This window comes from Manis javanica, chromosome 13 (assembly GCF_040802235.1).
Source record: "Manis javanica isolate MJ-LG chromosome 13, MJ_LKY, whole genome shotgun sequence".
In the NCBI taxonomy this organism is placed as follows: domain Eukaryota; kingdom Metazoa; phylum Chordata; class Mammalia; order Pholidota; family Manidae; genus Manis; species Manis javanica.
The window spans coordinates 97,021,647-97,040,892 of record NC_133168.1 but is presented as its reverse complement, the minus strand read 5'-3'; the positions used below and the strand labels follow the sequence as shown (position 1 = coordinate 97,040,892).

General features: G+C 61.3%; 1 protein-coding gene across 2 annotated transcripts in view; it reads left to right on the top strand.

Annotated features, from left to right (window-relative positions):
• Window positions 1–18,482, top strand: part of MLLT1 (MLLT1 super elongation complex subunit) — a 57,703-nt gene extending 39,221 nt beyond the window's left edge. Inside the window, exons 5-12 of one of the 2 annotated variants that reach the window (XM_073220528.1) lie at window positions 1,727–1,852; window positions 5,596–6,147; window positions 10,707–10,794; window positions 12,455–12,563; window positions 14,775–14,874; window positions 15,220–15,291; window positions 15,513–15,584; window positions 15,861–18,482. In XM_073220528.1, the coding sequence (XP_073076629.1) occupies window positions 1,727–1,852; window positions 5,596–6,147; window positions 10,707–10,794; window positions 12,455–12,563; window positions 14,775–14,874; window positions 15,220–15,291; window positions 15,513–15,584; window positions 15,861–15,989 (1,248 nt within the window). In that variant the 3' untranslated portion in view covers window positions 15,990–18,482. The remainder of the gene's footprint in view (window positions 1–1,726; window positions 1,853–5,595; window positions 6,148–10,706; window positions 10,795–12,454; window positions 12,564–14,774; window positions 14,875–15,219; window positions 15,292–15,512; window positions 15,585–15,860) is intronic. The other variant, XM_073220529.1, reaches the window with a different exon arrangement.
• The last annotated feature ends 764 nt before the right edge of the window (window positions 18,483–19,246 follow it).

Genomic DNA, 19,246 nt, shown 5'->3' with positions numbered 1-19,246 from the left:
AGGACTGGAGGAGTGGACCGGTCTGCCCGTCAGTGGGAGCAGCTCTCTGTCCTCCCCCAGTGCGGGCCCTGGAGTTCTGTGCTCCCTTGCAGGCCTCAGAGGCCAGCCTGGGTGGGTGGCTGCTGTGCCCCAGCACTGCGTGTCATCCTTTGTCCCATCGGCAGCTGCACCACACAGAGCAGAGGCTTCTCTAGTGGCCGGGCGTGTGTCTGCCCTTTGGGTGAGCTGGCTCCTCGTGAAGTCCTGTGGTGGTGGAAGGGGATCCATTTAACCACTTTCCCGTGTTTTAAAGGGCTTTACAGAAACAGACACACCAGAGGCCCAAACCACACTGTCCTGCAATAGTGTAAGGCTAGCATGTGGATTGCAAGGGAGGGAAGGAATTGAAACAAGTAGAATGGAAAGGTGTGTGAGTGAAGGCAGTCAGCCCAGGACCTGCCTGTACTCCTGGGCTGGGCTGCCGGCCGCTTCTCTAACCCTGGGTACCTCCTTGTGGCCTGTGAGCAGGGGATTCCCCATGAACTAGTGGCACTGGGCACCCTGGCCGTGGTGCAGCCAGGCTCTGGAATGGGCGCTGGTGGTCAGACCACCTCTGATGAACTCGGGCCTCAGTCTTTGCCGCCTTGCAGCCAGGAGCCTGGGGGCTGCGAAGGGCTCCACTGCCCTCCCTTCTGCCCCCTGTGCCTGTGCCTGTGCCCGTGACCGCGCATTGTCAGCTTCCTCAGATGAAGGGGTTGGCTCACCAAGGAATCCAGGTGCTCAAGGTTATTAGCAGGGCTGGTTCCACCAAGCTGAACTCTTTCTCCTTTTGTTCTGTTTTCTCGTGCACTTCGTCCTGTTGTTCTGTCTGTCACCAACTGGAAGGCTCTGTGCGTGGCTGACCGCTAGCGGCGTTAACCTGCGGCGCCAGCGTTTGGAGAGCTTGCCCCTGGGCCTTCTCTCCCCTCCTCAGGTGCCACAGGAGCCTGGCTGGCACTGGACAGGTGCTTCCCAGGAGCACCTCCAGGCAGGACCCCAGGCCTTCCTCCTCCACAGCCGCTTGCAGAGAGCAGCGTGCTTCCCCGCCTGCAGGCTCGGTGCAGGCCTTTGCAGAGAGCTGCGCCCACTCCCACACAGCCCCTTCCTCCTCTGCCTGGCTGCTCGCTCCCTGTTTCAGTCGACCTCACTTGCCTGTGTGAGGGAGGGCTCATCCCCTAGGATGCGTGGGGCCCGGTGAAGTCCCATGTGTGCCCGCCTGTCAGAAGTCGCTTGCTCCGCCGTGCGGCTGCCTGGCGTGTGTGCCTGGCTGGCTCCTTGCCTTTCCTGACAGTGCTTCTGGTCTTTCTTAACTGCAGCGTGCAGGTCAGCCTTGGCCACAGCTGCCTTCCTGTGCTCCTTGGCACGCTTCTTGTCCTCTTGGCCCGGCCCTTCGGGCCACCGTATCCAGGACCCTCCCCCTGGAGGCTGTGCAGCTGCGTGCAGGCCCAGCGATCCTGGGACCCTGGCTTCTCTTTGCTCTTACCCACTGTGAGCCCTCTTTGCTCCAAGCACTCAGCACCCAGCTCCTCACAGTGGAAAAGCCTTTGATTCTTCTGGGAAAGTGATGCCCAAGTTCTCCTTGCCCCCTTCCCCGGAACGACGCTCCGTAGGCTTCTCGCCCGCCACCGCAGGCCGCCTTCCTCTTGCCCCCGGATCTCTAACCCGCCTCCCTGCTCATTGATAACATCTGTCTCTTCTTTATCACTAGGTGATGGTAATGCCCGAAGGAGCAGAAACGGTGTCCAGGCCCAGCCCTGACTACCCCATGTTACCCACAATTCCACTCTCTGCCTTCTCTGACCCCAAGAAGACCAAACCGTCCCACGGCTCCAAGGTTAGTGAGGCGGAAGGCCCAGTCATGTGGGAGCACTGGGGCCCAGTGGTGGGTCCTGGTCTCAGGGTGCCCCCTGCACAGCTGGACCTTCCGTCCCCAGACTCGCTCCCTTGGCATCTTCTTCTTGGAGCTCCCTGCGCTCCGCCTGGCTGCTCTTGGGCACTTACTCAGGAGGCTTGGCCTCTCCTGTATTGCAGGGAACAGCCAAGTAATTGCAGACTCTTTGCCCTGTTCCTCTTGAGGTCAGAAAGCCTGCCCTGCCCCCCCGCCTCCCACTGAGTCGTGGGCCTTAGGGCCACACGGACAGAACCCTGTGAGTCCCCCATGGCTGGGGCCGTGTGCAGAGCCTTTCCGCTGCAGCCCTGATGCCAGCCTCCGAGGCCACTGGCGTGTGGCGAGGACGTCCATCTGCCAGGGCTGGGTGCTCCCTCCCTGGGCTGTTCTAGGCTGGCTTTCTTGGCCGCAGCCCTGGACAGAGAAGGCCGACTTGGGGAAAGGGCCGGTGGAATGCCACCCGTGAGCGCTGCCCCCCTAGGAGGGAGCATTCATCATCCTCTCACAGCCCCTCTGGGCAGCTGGCACCCTGCCTTCCTGAGGCTCCTCTGAGCCGTCCCGGAGCGGCCGCAGAGCCTTGCGGGTGTCCCAGTACACACACTGACTCATACTAGCTTGAGCCTGCTTCCATTCCCCGGGACTCAAGGCCGGGCTGCATCGGGTGCTCAGGGCGGCCGCCTCCAATGCACCACCGACCCCACGAGCTCACCCTCTTCTTATCTTTGCCCTTTGCTGGCTTTGCTCCGCTGTCGGGTGCTGTGGGCCTGGGCCTCTAGACAGGGCGGGCTGAGCCCGCAGGCAGCCATGCAGTCTTATTCCTCAGCAGCCCAGGCAGGGTCTTTCTGGGACTTCCCACAAGGCCAGTGGGCCTCCGAAATCCTCAGATTCATTGCACGGAAGCCCTCTGTAGACACGTGAGGCCAGGGTCTTCGAGTATGGCGTGTGGCTCTTGGGGTCTCCCCACGCTGGCCTCCTGGGCCTGTCTTTCCCTGAACCTCTTGGAGGTTAAATGGAAGAAAAATTCTTGCTTGCGGTCTTGGCAGCTTCTCTCTCAGCCACCCACAGTTGTTCAGAAGTCTGTGCAAAATAGGAGTAGGCGGAATTGCCGTTTCTTCTGCGCATGTCACTTGGAAGTCACCTAAACCCCTAAGAAGAGATGCCCTCCTGGGTTGCAAGGATGCTCCCGTGGCCAGCAGAGCTGCGTCTGCTGGGGTTGCTCACGGTGTCTCTCACTGGAGTGTCTTTGAGACCTCTAGGAGCCCTGTGGGGCTGAGGCTCGGAAGCCTGGGTCGGCAGGGTCCTCCTCTGTCCCACAGTCTCTCTCTAGCCCCCTGGGTGGCGTGGCTGAGGAGGCACCAGGTGGAGGCCTCTGCTGCAACTCCAGGCATGCTTGCTGTGCCGACAGCTCCAAGACGCCCTCTGCCTGTCGCCACAGTCCTGGCTGTTGAGCCGTCAGCTGCAAGCTGCTCTCCCTGGAGGGCATGGCCCATGCACCCGCCTCTTCCTCCAGCTGAGGACGTATCTTTGGGCACCGGCTGTTCCCCTCTGATTGGCTGTCCGCTGCCAGGACCCAGAGAGTCGCAGGCCAGGCACCTGCTTCAGGCAGAGGGGCTGGATGGGATCAGGTCCTCCAGCCTGGGGTCCGCCGGAGAGACTGGCTCCCTGAGCCCTGGGTGGGCCAGTCCCTGGTGGTTCTGGACACCCCTCGCAGCCCCCCAAGAGGGGAGCACAGCAGGCAGGGGTTGGAGCCTTCTGGGAGAGGAGCAGGACCCCTGAGGGCTTACATGTGAGGACAGTTGTCTCCTTGGCATCCCCCCCCCACCAGCACCGGCCCTGGACGTGCTCCCCTGCAGCTTCAGGGGTTCTCTGCTTCTCCCTGTCTGACGTCAGCTGGTTGGCTGGGTTGCCTTTCCTCTAAAGCTAGGTTCTTAGCCATGTTCGATGTTAGATTTGAGAACATGGCTATGATGGGTCCTTGCCCAGAACATCACTTTATGTTCGAAAGTCTGCGTGATTTTGGAGCACCCACCGTCTTGGGCACCTGTGCAGACCCCACGTGAAGAGCCGCTGCTCAAAAGGCTCCTGCTAGCTGAGTGGTCCCTGGGCAGCAATGGAGGCTCAGCCCACCCCAGACTGGGGCCACACATTGGCCGACATGTCTGCAGTCCACGCCGGCTTGTGGACACGTGAGAAGAGGCTGGAATTGCACATGGGGCCTCTGCTTCTTGCCTCCTCCCTTGGGAGAGCACCATCTACATGCCAGCCCCAAAGGGGACACCTCTTTAGATATGCTACTTGGGGTTTTGGTGTGAGCCCCATTTCCCACTGCCTGATGGTGTAAAAGATGGGGGCCAGGCCCAGGGGCCAGTGTTTCTCCAGGAAGGTGGCAAGAGCCCTCAGCCCGGGGGGTCATTCTCGAATCTTTGGCACTGATGTGGATTGTGGATTTGCAGGAAGACAGCAGCCCGAGTGGAGGGAATGTGGCTGATGCTGTGCTGTCCGTCCCTGTGGCTCTCTGCTGGGAGGTCCCATCACTGGACCCTCAGGGAGCAGAGCCCCGCTGCCAGGCACTTAGCTGTTTGTTCCACCCCTCCTGCGCTGTGCAGACTGTCCCCTTCAGCAGTGGGGTGAGCTGGTGTGGCTGCCTCGGGGGAGTGCCTGCCTGGGTGGCGTGGGCCACGTTCTGGTCTGGTTGGTGTTTCCTGGTGAGCCGTGGTCTGGAGAGCATCTGGGGGCAGAGCCCTTGGGAGCTGACCCCAGCGGGCCCAGTGCAGCAGCCCACGATGTGTGGGTGATGGGGTATTGATGGGTAGGATGCCCAAGCAAGGTGTCAGACGGGGCTCCTGCCCGAGGGCACCCTGCTGCAAGGGGTGGCTGCAGCTCCCCTTGACTGAGCTGCGCAGCCTGCCAGGCCCTGTGCCATCGCCAGGTGAGGTAGGTGGTCTTGCCCTTGCTCCAAGGAAGGGCAGGCACATGAGGTTGGAGTCACTTGGGCTGGCAGCCCAGGGGCCACTGTTGGCCTGTCCCCAGCAGAAACACATACAAGTCCAGGCTCCACCCTCAACCCTCTGAATTCTGGAGGCAGAGGCCCAGAGGTCGTACACATTTTAGAAAAGCTACCCAGGTGGCTTCTATTCCCGGAGGCTGTTTGTCCCCTACAGCGTGTGGGAACCCGGCAGGCACTCAGTAGATGTTGGCCTCGGGGACCAGAGAGCGGCCGTACCTGGGAATGCGTTGGGCCAGGGTGAGGGCGACCAGCCAGAGGCACCTGGGTTCTGTGGTGGGGACAGAAAGGTGGCCCACCCACTAGTGCCCCTAGTCCTCCTGACGTCACACGCAGCCTCCGAGGCCTTGGGCCCAGCGGGACTGCGAGGTGTTGGAGCGGGAGTGGGTGGATGCGGCTTGCCCTGCGCGTATCTGACTCACCGTGTGCTCTTCTTGAATCCCTCAGGGAATGTCAGGGGCGTCTTAGCCTGCAGTCCGGGACCTGCTGATACTTCCTAGTAGTTTAAAGGGACAGCTCCATTTAAAACTCTCACCTGCTGCCTTACTTTTTCGCTTTGTGAAGATTTTCTCTAGCTGAGTCTCAATCAGGTGGATTATACTTTGTAGGGGTTGGGGGAGGCGGAGCAGGGCAACCCCGAGATGCCCTTTGACCTGGTCTCTCCCCTCCCGCACCCGCATTTCAGGATGCCAGCCGGGAGAGCAGCAAGGCCTGCAAGACCCACAAGGCGACCAAGGAGCACCGGGAGCGGCCGCGCAAGGACTCGGAGAGCAAGGGCGCCCCCAAGGAGCCAGAGCGGGAGCAGGCCCGGAGCGCCAAGGACGCGTCGCGGAAGCTGGGCGAGGGCCGGCCGCCCAAGGAGGAGAAGGCCCCAGCCGCCAAGGCCGCGTTCAAGGAGCCCAAGATGGCCCTGAAGGAGACCAAGCTGGAGAGCATGTCCCCCAAGGGCGGGCCCCCCGCACCCCAACCCAAGTCTTCCGGCAAGCGGCCGGCCACCGCCGATTCGCCCAAGCCCAGCGCCAAAAAGCAGAAGAAGAGCAGCTCCAAGGGTCCCCGGAGCGGCCCCGGCACCTCGCCCCGCACCTCATCCTCCTCCTTCTCGGACAAAAAGCCGGCCAAGGATAAGGGCAGCGCCAGAGGGGAGAAGGTCAAGGCCGAGAGCGAGCCCAGGGAGGCCAGGAAGCCCCCAGAGGTGGACGAGTCCAACTCGGAGGACGAGGCCTCCTTCAAGACAGAGGTGAGGCGGCTCCCACAACCCCGGCCTTGTCCTCCCTCCCCCGGCCTGTGCCGGGGCGGCCTTGCTGGCCAGGGGGTAAACGGCAGGGTCCCAGCCTTTGCCGGCTCAGTGCCCACTTTTTCAAAGAATGATTCGATAACACCCCCGTAGGTGAATTATACTGTACTATATATAAAACAAGGACAGATCTTTTCAAATTATTTTAGTAGAAGAAATTAACAATGTTAATGTATTGCTCAAAGTATAATTAAAATTTTTAAAATTAAGAAAGTATACATTATTGAAAAAATTAATGAAATCTTTCTTAGAGGGTTGAGCTTGGTGAGATGACACTAATTTTTTGATGTTTGGTGTCATTTTTGTCAACAGCAATCTTAAATCGCCACGTTTCACTATTGACAATTTGTTTCTTTTCTTTGTTAATAGATTGCTGACCATGCTAAATCCTCTTTCGGCTAAATATGATGATGGAAATGCAATGAAAAACTTCTTTGCTACAGCCCATAAGGCTGGATATAATATTGGAATTTGCCTTTGAAGCCAAAATTCTTGATACCCGTTTTTTAATCTCAATTTCAACTCTTCATTTGTTGACAATTCTATCAACTCCTCCTGCAGTGATACTTCTGGTATTTGTAGGTTCGAGGAAGGTTCTAGGACCCTGTCTGGACTACTCATGTCGAGTAAATCCTGAAATCTATTTTGTAAAATCTTCTTTAAGTGCTTCCAAATGCTGGCTATAAACCAGAATGTCGTCATCATTTGTTTCCACTGAAGAAAGATTTGGGAACTGATAAAATTGTCTTCGACTCATATTTCATTTGTACGAGTCAAGTTTTGACACGAATGCAGACATAGCTGCCTTGCCTTTGATCAAATTCACCGTAGGGTATTGATCAGACTTCTTTGTGTTCATGCGAGTATTGCCCAAGGGCCGGCGGCTGATCCCCAGCACCCCCCAATATGGGACCAAGAACGCCCCCTCAGATTTCCTCAGCGCCCGCCAGTGGGCGGTACTGCTCCCGTGGGGAACCGGGGGCTTAGATGAGGAGGCTGGGATCTGGGCCCGGGCCTCCCACGTGCTCTTCCCGCTTTGGGCAAGCCTCTGCACCTCGCTAGGGCTCGGTTTCCCTGTCTGGCAGGGGTGATGGAGCCTGCCTCGTGAGCTCTGGAGCAGTGCTGAGGGGAGGATGTTTCTGGCAAGCAGGATACTTTGAGCTCTCTGCCTTGATAGGGTTCAGAGCTTCCTTGTGCAGCCCCATGTGCTGGGGTCTCTGTGGCCTCTTTGGGGTCCGGGTGGGCAATTGCGTCTCACTGTTGTCCCTTCCCGGGCCACAGCAGGGTCAGTTCAGGGAACTCACTTCCTCTGCTAGTGGGGCATCCCTGCATATCTTCATCCTGATCTCCCAGTCAGGAAGGTTAGTGCTGACCACCGAGCCTCACCTGGCTGCCTGCCCAGATGGCTGCTGGGGTCCTCACTCCGCATGGAGCTGGAACACAGGGACCCCCATCAGCAAGCTCATTTTCTGAGTGAGCGCCGGAGCAGCTCTCTGGGGTTCTCGTCCTGTCACAGAGCTCTGGGCCCCTGCTGCAGTAGCGCTTCTGGGCCACCCTGAGGTCGCTGTCAGGGAAGGCTTGGGCCACAGAGGAGCCAGTGGCCATGTTGTTGACTGGGTGGCTGGACCTCCCTGGGGCCTCAGGTGGCGATGTCATCTCTGGGCGCTGTGCCTGGCATGAGGCGGTCTAGTGGGTGGGTGGAGGAATGTTGGGAGGATTGTGGAGGGGTGAGTGAGTGACCCCCAACCTGTGCAGCAGCCCCAGCCCTCTGGCCTTCCAGGGTTTCCAAACCCTCCCTTACTCTCAAGGCAGAGGCTTTGCCTCCAGCAGTGCTGCCTGGGCTCTTCTGGGCCTTCAAAGTGGTTCCCGAAGATGAAGCCAGAGGTGGTTTGTGTCAACAGCGCTGATGTGAGCGGTGGCTTCCAGGGGCCCCACCCCACTGGGGGTGACAGTGCTGGCAGGGGTGGTGATTTGGCCCATGGGTAACAGTGTTCCCACTGGCTTAGGACACACAGGGCTGGGGATGCTGTGTGCTCAGAGCTTCGCATAGCCGGGAGGCAGTGTCTGCCGTTTCCCTGAAGGAGGCAGTACACGGGTGTCTCCTCTTACTTAGAAGCCACCCAGTGGTCCAGGGCCATCTCAGGAGCCCCACCCCGGCTGCTGGAGGTTCTGCCCTCCACCTCACCTGGGGCGCTGAGCCGGATGCCTTTCCCTCCCTGTCCTGGGCGCTCCCTGGCAAGGCCTTTCTGCACGAGGCTGAGTACCTGCCTAGGGACAGGTGGCGTCCCCCTGGGCCCACTGAGCCGCGTGGGGGTGCCCTGCCCCATCGGCTACTGATGAGCCACCATCCTGCTGGTACTCATGAGCACTGGGCACTGCTGCTCAGCGGGCAGCCAGGTGTCCAGCGCCAGTGGCCTCAGTGACCATGGTCCTGAGGCTAAGCTGCTAGGGGAAGCCTGGGGGTGTCCCTGATGAGCAGGAGGGTCTGAGCCCAGAGATCTCTGAACATCCAGCTCTGAGCTGGTGTGAGACCCAGGCTGTGAACAGGATGCCCGGGGCCTCTAGGGCTGCCAGTTGGTGACCTGCTGGCACTTCTGACCCTGGGACCCCAGCAAGGCACAGACCTCTACAGTGCAGGAGTCAAGACGGCCTCCCAGACTGGCCCACCCTGGAGGCCGCATGGGCGTCACTACGAGAAAGCTCTCGCCTTTGTGAGGAACCTGAGTCGCCTCCCCGCCTTGGCTCTCAAGAGGTGGCAAGGCAGCAGCTCCTCGCCGGAATCCCTGCTTGTCCCATTCAGTCAGGAGTGCTGGGGGTACAGCAGGCCCCTCTGCCCTCGTCCGGATGCTCCACCGCTTCGGCAGTTCTCCGCAACCCTCGTGGGCTTCCTGACTTGCACCACCTCTAGGGCTTTAGGCTGAAACCATTTCCAGGTCCTCTTCCCATGCCCTTTGGACTTGTGTGGAAGGAGAAGGGACGTGTGTCTGCGAAGATCGTCTGACTGCCCTCAAGGACAGGCAGCAGCTGCACATCCACTGACTGCAGGGCCCAGCCTGGCCCCAGGCACCCCGCTCCCAGAGTCAGCTGCCCCAAGCCTACCACGGGGGGCCGCCCCCAGGGAGTGCTGGGCAGCACAGGCTCCCTCTGCACCCCAGGACACATCTGGCTAGGTCTCCCCGCTGGTGCTGCCACCTTCTGTCAAGTGAAGAGGGACTGGTGCCTCCCTGGGTCCTGCCGTTGGCCCACAGGCCACCAGGAGGGGGTCTTGAGCCCCTTGGGGCCAGAGCTGCTTTCCTGGGGACTTCTTGTATGTGGCCTCTGCCTGCCCCCTGGCCCCTCCCTCCCCTTCACAGGGAAACTGTGGAGGTGGCTGGTGCCACGTGCTTGAGCTGCTCCATTCCCCCAGTCTTCTGGCAGCCCCCAGCCCAGGGGCAGGCGTGCTGGTCTGAGGCCACCTGCGGGTCTCTGGGGCACTCTGGCCCAGGGCAGACTTTCCCAGCTGCATACTCTGCACTTCAGAGCCTGTGCGCACTGGCCCGCAGCTTCTCTGCCACGTGTGCACACCTTCGCGTTAGCCTGCCAGCAGAAACCAAGGGCCTGGAGCAGACTGCCCCGTGTGGGTCAGCACTCCCTGCACGAGGCAGAGGCCTTCCCGTGCAGATGTCTGAAGTGACCCAGTCCTGTGTTGTCTACCCGCCCTGCTCACAGCAGTGCAGCCCCTGGCATCTTACCCCTTCTTCTGGCTTTTACTGCCCTCTGGTGGCTGAGGCGGATGGCCCGCTGCAGGCAAAAGCGACCGGCTCACTTGCATCAGCTGCTTGCGGCCCGCGTGCACACTCGCCATTGCCTCTGGCTCCTGGATTACAGCTGCACCAGGCAGGGAGGCAGTGTTTTGCCGTCACACAGCCTGAGGATGGGCTGGAAGGGAACACAGGGCAGCCTGAGGAGCCAGTCTGTGCACATACCTTTCCTGTTCCAGACCTTTTTGCTGGTTCCCTGCAGTGCCACGGCCCTGCAGTGCCGTAGCCAGCTCATGCTGTCTGGAGGCAGGGCCCACAGGCAGATGAGCAGCTGTGGGTGTGACCCCATCTCTACCCCACCCCCTCCATCCAGAGCTTGCCCGGTTCCTTGTCCTGCCTAGGCAGCTGGGACACTGGAGATGTGCTGTGAAGCCCCTCCCAGAACTACAAGAAATATAAAGTCCCTCAGTGGGAAGGAAAGGTCACTGTTGCCTTTTGAATGTGATGGTGACCTGAGGCGGTGGGGGGTGGTAGCTGGGCTGCCCGTGGCCCCGCGGAGTCAGGTTCCCGGGAGGTGCGCACACGTGGCAGGCCGGCGCTGCTCGGGGTCTGGCACCTGTGTGCCCTTTTGCATGCATATCTGAGCAAATGGGCTGGGTGTCCCCACGCCAGACAGCATGTGTGGCCCGCGGCTGTATTTTGGACTGAAAGCATTCTTGTCCTCTCTCCCTGCTATCCCGCCTGCCCTGGCATGGGGTGAAGTCCGCCCAGTCGAGCCCATCCAACTCCAGCTCCAGCTCCGACTCCAGCTCGGATTCTGACTTTGAGCCATCTCAAAACCACAGCCAAGGTGCGTGATGAGGACGGAAAGAGGCAAGGTTGAAGCAGGCGGGAGTTGGCCCGGAAAAGTTGTGGGAGCAGCCCTCGACCCCACCTGCAGCTAGTGGGGTGCTGGGTCTGTGTCCTGGAGAGGGCTTCACAGGTAATTGCCCAAGTGATGGGCTCACGTGGGGGCCTGCTTCAAGCCTGAGGTGCAGCACACCCTGAGCCTGAAGTTCCTCTTGACCTAGATGCGGGGGTGACGGCGGAGGGTGGAAGGCGGAGGGTTGTGCCTGGGCAGAACTTGCCCTGGGTGTTTCCAGACTGGGCCCCCAGAGATCCATGTCTGGGGGTCTGTGGATGCTCAGTGAGTCCGTATTAAAAAGCAAAACAAACATCACCTGACCCCCAGCCAGGTGTGGGAAGTGCCGCTCTACCCAGAGTCTGTGGTGGGCGTTGGCCCGACCCCCTGTTGCCAGTCTGTGTGGACAGGGTTCAAGCTATGCTGATGAGGTGCTGGCCTTCTGGGCGGGGGATGAGGGCCCTTTTGGGACCGGGCCCTTCCCCTGAGCAGACACTGCCTGGCCAGCCCCTCATGGATGAAGCCTGCCCTGGCCACCACGGCAGCGATTCCTCGGCCCGCTCTCCCACCTGCTTCTACGGCCCAGGCAGGAGGCGCTTTGCTCCTGCTACGTGCTGGGCTGGCCCTGGGGCCCCGGGCCCAGCAGACTGCATGTCTGCCTTTTCCCCACCGCACACCACCTGGGGAGGCTCAGGGAGAGCACGGGCAACAGGGCTGCCCCAGCACGGGGAGGGCCTTCCTCTGGTGCAAGGTGGGCCTGGGCACCCCAGTCCACGGACCTGCTACCCACCCAGCAACTGGAAGCTTGTCTTCTGCTGGATTGGACCAAGGCGTCTCTTCCTCTACAGCCTGGAATCCTTTCTGGAGGGCTGGGGGCGTATGGGGGGGGCATGGCTGGGAATTGAGACACCCAGTTGCCAAGGGGCCTGGGGGATGGGCGCTGGAAGCCCACGTGCTTTCCAAGGGTTCTTCACTGTGGGGACGGGAGGGGGAACCTGCTGGAGCCTGGTCACGTGACCAAGGTAATTGAGGGCTTTGTGTCCCTCTGTTGCCTTGGTAACAGGAATATAAACCAAGATTGTCTGTAGGGGACTGGAACTGGGTGCCTCTGGAGAAAGGGGAGGACGGTGGGCCAGGAGCAGCGGCAGGGCTTGCTGAGGGGCTGGGCAGGCCCGAGTAGGGGTGCAGTGGGCTGGGGGAGCCTGTGGCTCTGGCCACCTCACCCTCCCTGGCCGGAGCTGCCTCATCCTGGCTTCAGGCAGACTGATCTGCACACCCAGAGCAGAGGAGGGCTGCTCCTCCGGCTTCGGCAATGGAGGGGCCCTGCGTTCCTGCCGGAGGCCGGGGGCCAGAGGCCTGCAAGCAGGGCCAGGAAGGTAGGGGGTGGGGGAGCCAGCAGGTCCCTCAGGAAGAGGGTGCCCACGGGCGCTGTTCTTGGAGAAGGGTGGCAGGCTGCGCCTGAGCACAGGGACCTCTGAGGCGCATTTGCCTGGGTGCATTTTGGGGATTGTGATTTCAAGAAGCTCCATGTGGCCCTGGGCTGGAGGGGCCCTTGTAGGCAAAGGCAGAGCCCTGATGACCCCCACCCCTGTCCTGCTGCCCTTCCCAGGACCCCTGCGTTCCATGGTGGAGGACTTGCAGTCCGAGGAATCCGACGAGGATGACTCTTCATCAGGCGAGGAGGCCGCTGGCAAGACCAACGCAGGGAGGGATTCCAGGTGCCTGGGCCGTTGGGGACCACCGGGCATGGGGTGACCCAGAGTGGCTCTGGCTGGCTCTGTGGTGATTGTGGGCCTGCAGGAGGCAGGGCCGGGCAGAGAGAGCATGTGAGCCTGCAGGATGGAGCCCTGCCCTGGTGCTGAACTGCTCTGGGGCTAAGAGTCCTGTTGCATGCAGCTCAGGGGCCTTGGGCAGCACACTTCTGCCATCACTGGAAGGCAGGGGCTGCCTGGTGGTGAGGGAGGTGCCCAGGGAGGGAAGTCCAGTCACCACTGAAGAGAGAATTGAGGCAGTGCCCAGCAGCCAGTTCTGGCAGCCCATGGGGGCCTGGTTCCTCTGCTCTCCAGGCTAGGGCCCTTTTCCTCCTCCCCACCCGTGTGCCATGGCACCAGACGCAGGCTCTGAGAGCTGCTCTGGGACCACAGATGCCCGGTGTGGGGAGCAACTGGGCTGCCTGCTGGCCTGGGGAAGGTGACATCTGGCCTTTCCCCAGAGCAGGGTGAGCCAGAGTGCCTCCTTTGGACACCCTCAGACCCTTGGAGCAAGCCCACGTCAGGAGTGGCTGTGTGTTCTGAGCCTCCAGCTCAGAGCAGATGCCGGCCATGGCCCCAGGCCCATGGTGGTTGGCAACCCCTGTTCCCATTGAGTCCAAGGCCTCAGGGCCTCAGCAGCTCTTCTTTCGGACAGGCGTGGGGTCTGCACCCACCAGGTGTGGGTGGCCTAACAGCTGAAGGAGCCCACCATCCTGAGGGCAGTGGCAGAGAGGGTCCTCAAATGGGCTGGGCACATGCCAACACTCCCACAGGGAAGTGGGGAGGGCCACTTAGCAGGGCACCAAGCATGTCCCCAGACAGAATCAACTGCAGCCGCTCTCACTGCCTCATGGGTGCTGGTATACAGAGTGGCCTTCCACTGGAGCAGGGGGCTGAGGGGCTGGCAGAGGTGCGTCTTGTCTCAGGGGCTCCTGCACAGACGAAGTGCAGAAGCACCTTCAGCAGCCTCTTGTAGGCGCAGGCATGGAAGGCCCCAGGTGGGCTTCTGGGCTCTGGTGAGGGCACCACCGTGGTCCTCAGGGAAGGGGCCACCCAGGCTCTGACTGGCTCTACTGCAGCTTGGGACAAGCTGCCAAAGCCCCACCTCACGCTGGCCTGGCTCTGGGGAGGCAGGGAGTTTGCCCCAGCCCCCAGCTGCCACCTGCTGGACCCGGGGAAGAGGGCACGCAGGGCAGTGAGGCCACTTCAACCCTCTGATGGGACCATTGTCTGGGCAACACAGACAGATGCCTGCCTTTCCCTGGTGACCCTGGGCCGGTCGTTGGGAGAAGGGCTCTGGGCCTCCGACCATGGGCCCTGGAGCCCACTGCTCTAGGAAGGAGTAAGGAAACAGCAGCCTTGACCTTAGGGGCAATGAGACACAAGCCCCGTGGGCCGCAGCCCTTCCAGGCACTTCCTGGCTGCATTTGGTGGCAAGGCCTGTTGGAGGTGTGGAAGCAGGGCAGTGCGTGGGACGCACTGTGCCGTGGACTTCGTGCAGTGGCAGCTGTCAGGGCTCCCCTTAGTGGATCAGGCCCAGCATGTCCACGAGGGGTGGGGATCCCAGATGGAGACTCGCCCCGGGAGGCTGGGGGAGGGCAGAGCCATTGCCTGGGCGCAGGTGGGGGCTGGAGAGGAATTCATTCCACCTGCACCCCTGCTCTAGGCCCTGAGGGGAGGTTTGCAGACTGAGGGGGTGCGGTGCACGCTGTAGATTCAGGCCGGCCGAGGAGTTTGAACCTGGCGCAGTAGCGCTCTTCCCTTATGACAGTAGCGAGCCTTTGTCACTGAGCTCACTGCCCCCTCGCCACCTCATTTTAGGGCTGAGGAGATGCCAGGGCAGCCAACAGCAGGCTCGCCGGTTCAGTGCTGTAGTAGACTCCCCATTGGCCTGGCCCCAGAGCCCCACATGTGGGTAAAGTGTGCCCTACACAGCCCTGCACAGGAAGGCATGTTGCTCTTTGGGCACTTTGCCCTTTGAAGGCAACTTACATGCATTCTTCTATTCATTTTTTAAAGTCAGCCTGGCTGCTGAGAGCTAAGTGGGCTGGTCTCCCGAGGCCGAGGGGCAGCGCCTTAGGCCAGAGTGTTGTGGGGACGGGTCTGTCCCAGAATGCTGTTTGCTGGGGGGCAGTCTTTAGGTGCGGAGGCCTGACAGGTTGCCGGGTCCCACTTCAGGCTGAGCTTCAGTGACAGCGAGAGTGACAACAGCGCGGACTCCTGCCTGCCCAGTCGCGAGCCCCCTCCCCCCAAGAAGCCACCCCCGCCCAACAGCAAGGTAAGCCCGAGGAGCGGCGTGGAGGAGGGGTCTCTTTGGTGGTCGAGTCTGCCTTAGCCATCCACGTCCTGGAGGCAGAACTGAGGCCTAGGCCCGTGTGGGTCCGGGCCTGGGGTTCTTCAGGGTCCGAGGTGAGGGTGGTGGACACGGCCCAGGCCCCCCAAGTGGGGGCTACCCTTGGAGGCAGGGCAAGAGGCGGAGGAGGACAGGCGGGCCCCGGGGGCCCTGGGCGGGTTCTAAGCATTCAGACCGCGGTAGGTTGCCGTAGGGGTCGTTCAGAGCCTCGGGCAGGCTGGTGTGGGGAGTGTGGTCCAAAGCGCAGAACTGACCTGGTTTGTCCCGCAGGCGTCTGGCCGGAGGAGCCCGGAGTCATGCAGCAAGCCCGAGAAGATCCTCAAGAGGGGCACCTATGACAAGGTGCCGTCCCGGGCGGGGCCGGCTGCCGGGCGGGGGTGGGGGGGGCGGGGGTGAGCCCCGGCGCCAAAGCCCCCGGGAGGGGCGGCCTCCTGGGATGCGGGGCGGGGCGCGCTGAGGGGCCGGCCCCTGGGGCATCAGGCCCTCATGTGGGTGGGCCCCGAGCTGAGGGGGGGTCCAGGGGCACGGGGGGCTGCCTGCTGAGCTCTGCCTGCCACCCGAAGGCCTACACAGACGAGCTGGTGGAGCTGCACCGAAGGCTGATGGCGCTGCGCGAGCGCAACGTACTGCAGCAGGTATGGCTCCGCCCCGACGCCCCACCCCTCCGGTGTGCCCCACCCAGCGTGCCCCTCCCCTCCCGGTGTTCCCGCCCAATGTGCCCCTCCCCTCCCGGTGTGCCCCACCCAGCGTGCCCCGCCCCTCCCGGTAAGCCCTCCCGACGTGCCCTGCCCCGCCCAACATGCTGGCTCCTGCAGCCCCAAGGAGCACCCATCTTCCGCCCGGGACCCTGACAATGGCCACCCCAGCCGGGCCTCCTGTCCCCTGAAGCCACCCCACCAACTGCCTTCCAGATTGTGAACCTGATTGAAGAGACCGGCCACTTCAACGTCACCAACACCACCTTCGACTTCGATCTCTTCTCCCTGGATGAGACCACAGTTCGCAAGCTGCAGAGCTACCTGGAGGCGGTGGCCACATGACCCTGGGCGGGTGCCGGGCCCCCGTCGCCGGGGTCCCGGGAGGCCATGCCCGGGCCCCGCCTTCCTTCCTCTCGCCACCCGCCCGCCCGCAGCACTGCCTTAGTGACCGCCCTGTCCTCGGCCCGCACGGCCAGCTGCACTTTCCTCGCCGGCTCCTGGCCGGCGCGTTCCACCACGTCGTCGGGAGCCCCAGGGCCGAGGGGCGCCGGGCCAGCACTGCTGCTCCCCCACACTCAGGGGCTGCCACCTGGGCTCCCCCTGGAAAGCGGCTTGTGTTGAAGGCAGCGCGGGCCCCGCTCCTGAAGGGGAAGAGGCGAACCTGGCAGCGGGGGCCTGGCTCCCGGTGAGTGGCGCGGCTCGCTGCCGGCCTCTGAGCAGCCTCCCCAGCGGTTCAGAACGTCTCCACCGTGCCCAGGACCTCGAGGGCTCCGGCTGCACTGGGCTGGGCCTAAGCCGGACAGGATCCCTCCGTCCGGTCCTCACTGTGCTGGGACTCGTGCTGTATAGTTCTCTCTGTTGTGTGTGTACGTGTGCACTGTCGGTACAGAACGGTCTCTGGGTGTGTTTCCGTGGAACAGTGCACGTGGGTGGGTGGGGGGTGCGTCACGAGGGACTTAGATTAAGACGTCACCTTCCTTACCGTCTTCGGGTGGGAGGCTGAGCTGAGCGCCACCTGGCCCTCTCCCGGCGCAGCCCTCCCTGGCGGTTCCCAGGAGGCCCCGTCCTCCTGCGGCCCAGAAGGCACAGCCCAGCGCCAGTGAACGCTACCCGTGCGTAGGTCCTCTGCGCGCTCTGGCGCCCGGTCAGATTGGCTGCGGTCCCCAGGAGCAGACAGCGGCGCATCCTCTTCCTCCTCCTAGGATCCTTTTCCTCCCTTCTGTTGGTCGAGTCCTCGAACTTTGAAAAAAAATGAGCTTTTGCCAAATAAGACGGGCTAGTTTGTGGAGCGTTTCCAGGTGCGTCAGGACTCAGCCAGCCCCTCACGCTGGGCCCTGGCCAGCGGCAGGCCCGCCTGGCACTCCTGCCTCCCTGGCTTGGGCCTGGCCCTCCGTCCCTGCGGTTACAAAGACCCAGAGACTCGCCTCCTCGTACGCCTGAGATTCTCCAAGGCCCAGGCGGGTTCCTTTTCCCTCCCAGCTGGGGCTTCTGGCAGCTGGGGGCTGTTTGCTCAGCCTCTATTCCCTAGACCTCAACTCCAGGCTCCTCCATGCTCCCCAGCTGCTGCCCAGAATGGGATGTGGGAGAAGGGACTGGGCTCTGCGGCGGGCTCCTCTTCTCCCCAGCCCAGTCGGATGGCCCTTCCTCCCCCAGTTGCTGAGTTCTGACATGGGGGCGCCAAGCTCCCCTTCCCCAGGGGGCACCAGCCATCAATGCTGCTGGCAGACCCTGAACACTCCCTGGAGAGCCCCTGCCTCCAGGACGTCCCTGAGCTGCAGCCATTCTCGTGAGATCCCCAGAGCTCGGGGAAGGCCCAAGACCCTTCAGAGGACACTGCCATGGGTCTGCCATCTACCCGGATTCTCTCCCAGCCCCACTGCCTTGAGGTATTAGGAGGAGGGCAGCCTTTGGCAGGCTCTGTGCTGTCACTGTCCCCTCCCCAGGCAGGCCAACAATACTCCAAAGTGGGGCACCTTTCTTTGGAAACTCCCCAAGACATTGGACAAAAGGAACCGTTCTGACGTGGCTGCTCAGAAGGCAGCAGCTGCTTAGCCCTCTATGCACAGACGCTGCTGGGGACTGGGCTCTGGCCTTTCTCCAAATTGAGGATCTCCTGGGAAGGGCCCTAGGCCCTCGTGAGCCTCACACAGCGACAGGGCAGCCCTGCTCTGGAGCTGGGCTCTCCCAGAGGCAGCTGGAGGCAGGCAGGGTTCTCAGCCCACCCTCAGGAGCGGCAGTGTCTGGCCTTCCCTGCTGTTTCTGGGGCTTCTGGAAGCACCAACCTGTTTCTCAGTTACCTCCTCTGGCCAGAAGGCCTGTGCTGTCCTCCGGAGCTGTTCTGGGCCTAGGGCTGGTCCCGTAACCACCTGACGGACATGCCAAGCAGCCGGGGCTCCGACTGCAGCCTTCCCAGCTGCCTCCCCATGCCGCCCCCAGCTGCCTGGCAGCTGGGCCTATGAGGGCTCTGGGGACACTTCCATAGGAAGGGGCTGGCACTTTGTGATTGCCACGTGTTTAGTGTTAAGCCCTCTGCCCCTAGTGCAAATCCCTGTGTTTTGCTATCTCCTGAACAAAATGTAAACCGACGCCTAAAAGCAAAAGGTATTGAATACCTCCCTTACCCATAAGGGTTTTTACAAAGAATGTGTCTCACTAGGAACTAGGACACTCATCAGCCCAAGACCAACTCCTGGATACAAGGAATAAAGGAAATCGTGTTTGTAATAAGTCACAGGATCGTTTCTGTCCTGGATTTTAAACTTTTTGTTAAATTGTGAAATTATGGAGGAGTTTTATAGAAAAAAAAAGTGAAATAAAGTCAGATGGGAAAGCAGACCTATGTGTAGAGCCTTAACCATCCACTTGGTGCCTTCTTTTGTGGAGTTGGTAGGTTGGGACATAGGACCCCGGGGCCCCTCGCCCTTCTCCCTATCCCAGTGCTTTTAGGTCAAGGACCAGGAAGAGGAGAGGGGCTTGGCATCCAGCCTGGTGGGGTGGGTAGTGTGAGCAAGCATCTTGGAGGAAGAGAGATGGCAACACCAGAAACCCAAGAGGAAAATTTGCTCTCAGGCCCTGCTTTTTATGGTGTGTTCTTTCCTTGGAAGCAGGCAGCAAGGGTTGGTTTGAAAAGCAAGCCTGACCTCACAAGAAGGATGGGTGGGTGGGTGGCTGGTAGCTAGATAAGTGTGAGCAGAGACATCCTTTGCCAAGATCCAGGGTGCGTGTTGGCCAGTTTGTCCATGTTGGATCTTGCTCTGGGCTCAGTATGGCAGAGCTGAGTACGCCCCAAGGAGACAGGCTCTCGGGCCCCTTCCCACCCCTGAGAGGTCAACATTGCAGGTCTGTAACAGGGAACTCGGGAGTGTCTTCTGCTTCTAGTCAGTAACCAAGATTTCCATTTCCAACATCAAGACCGTGGCCTCCCCTGCCTTGTCTTTCCTACCAGGGAAAGATGCCGTCATTTGGGACAGTTTCTGATCTGAGCTCCTAGAATAAGGGCACAGAGTAAAAGAGGGTCTAGAGCAGTTCCCAGACCCTGACGACATAGTAAAGGACTGCATACACATATAAATACGATAGGACTTGCCAGTGGCCAAGTG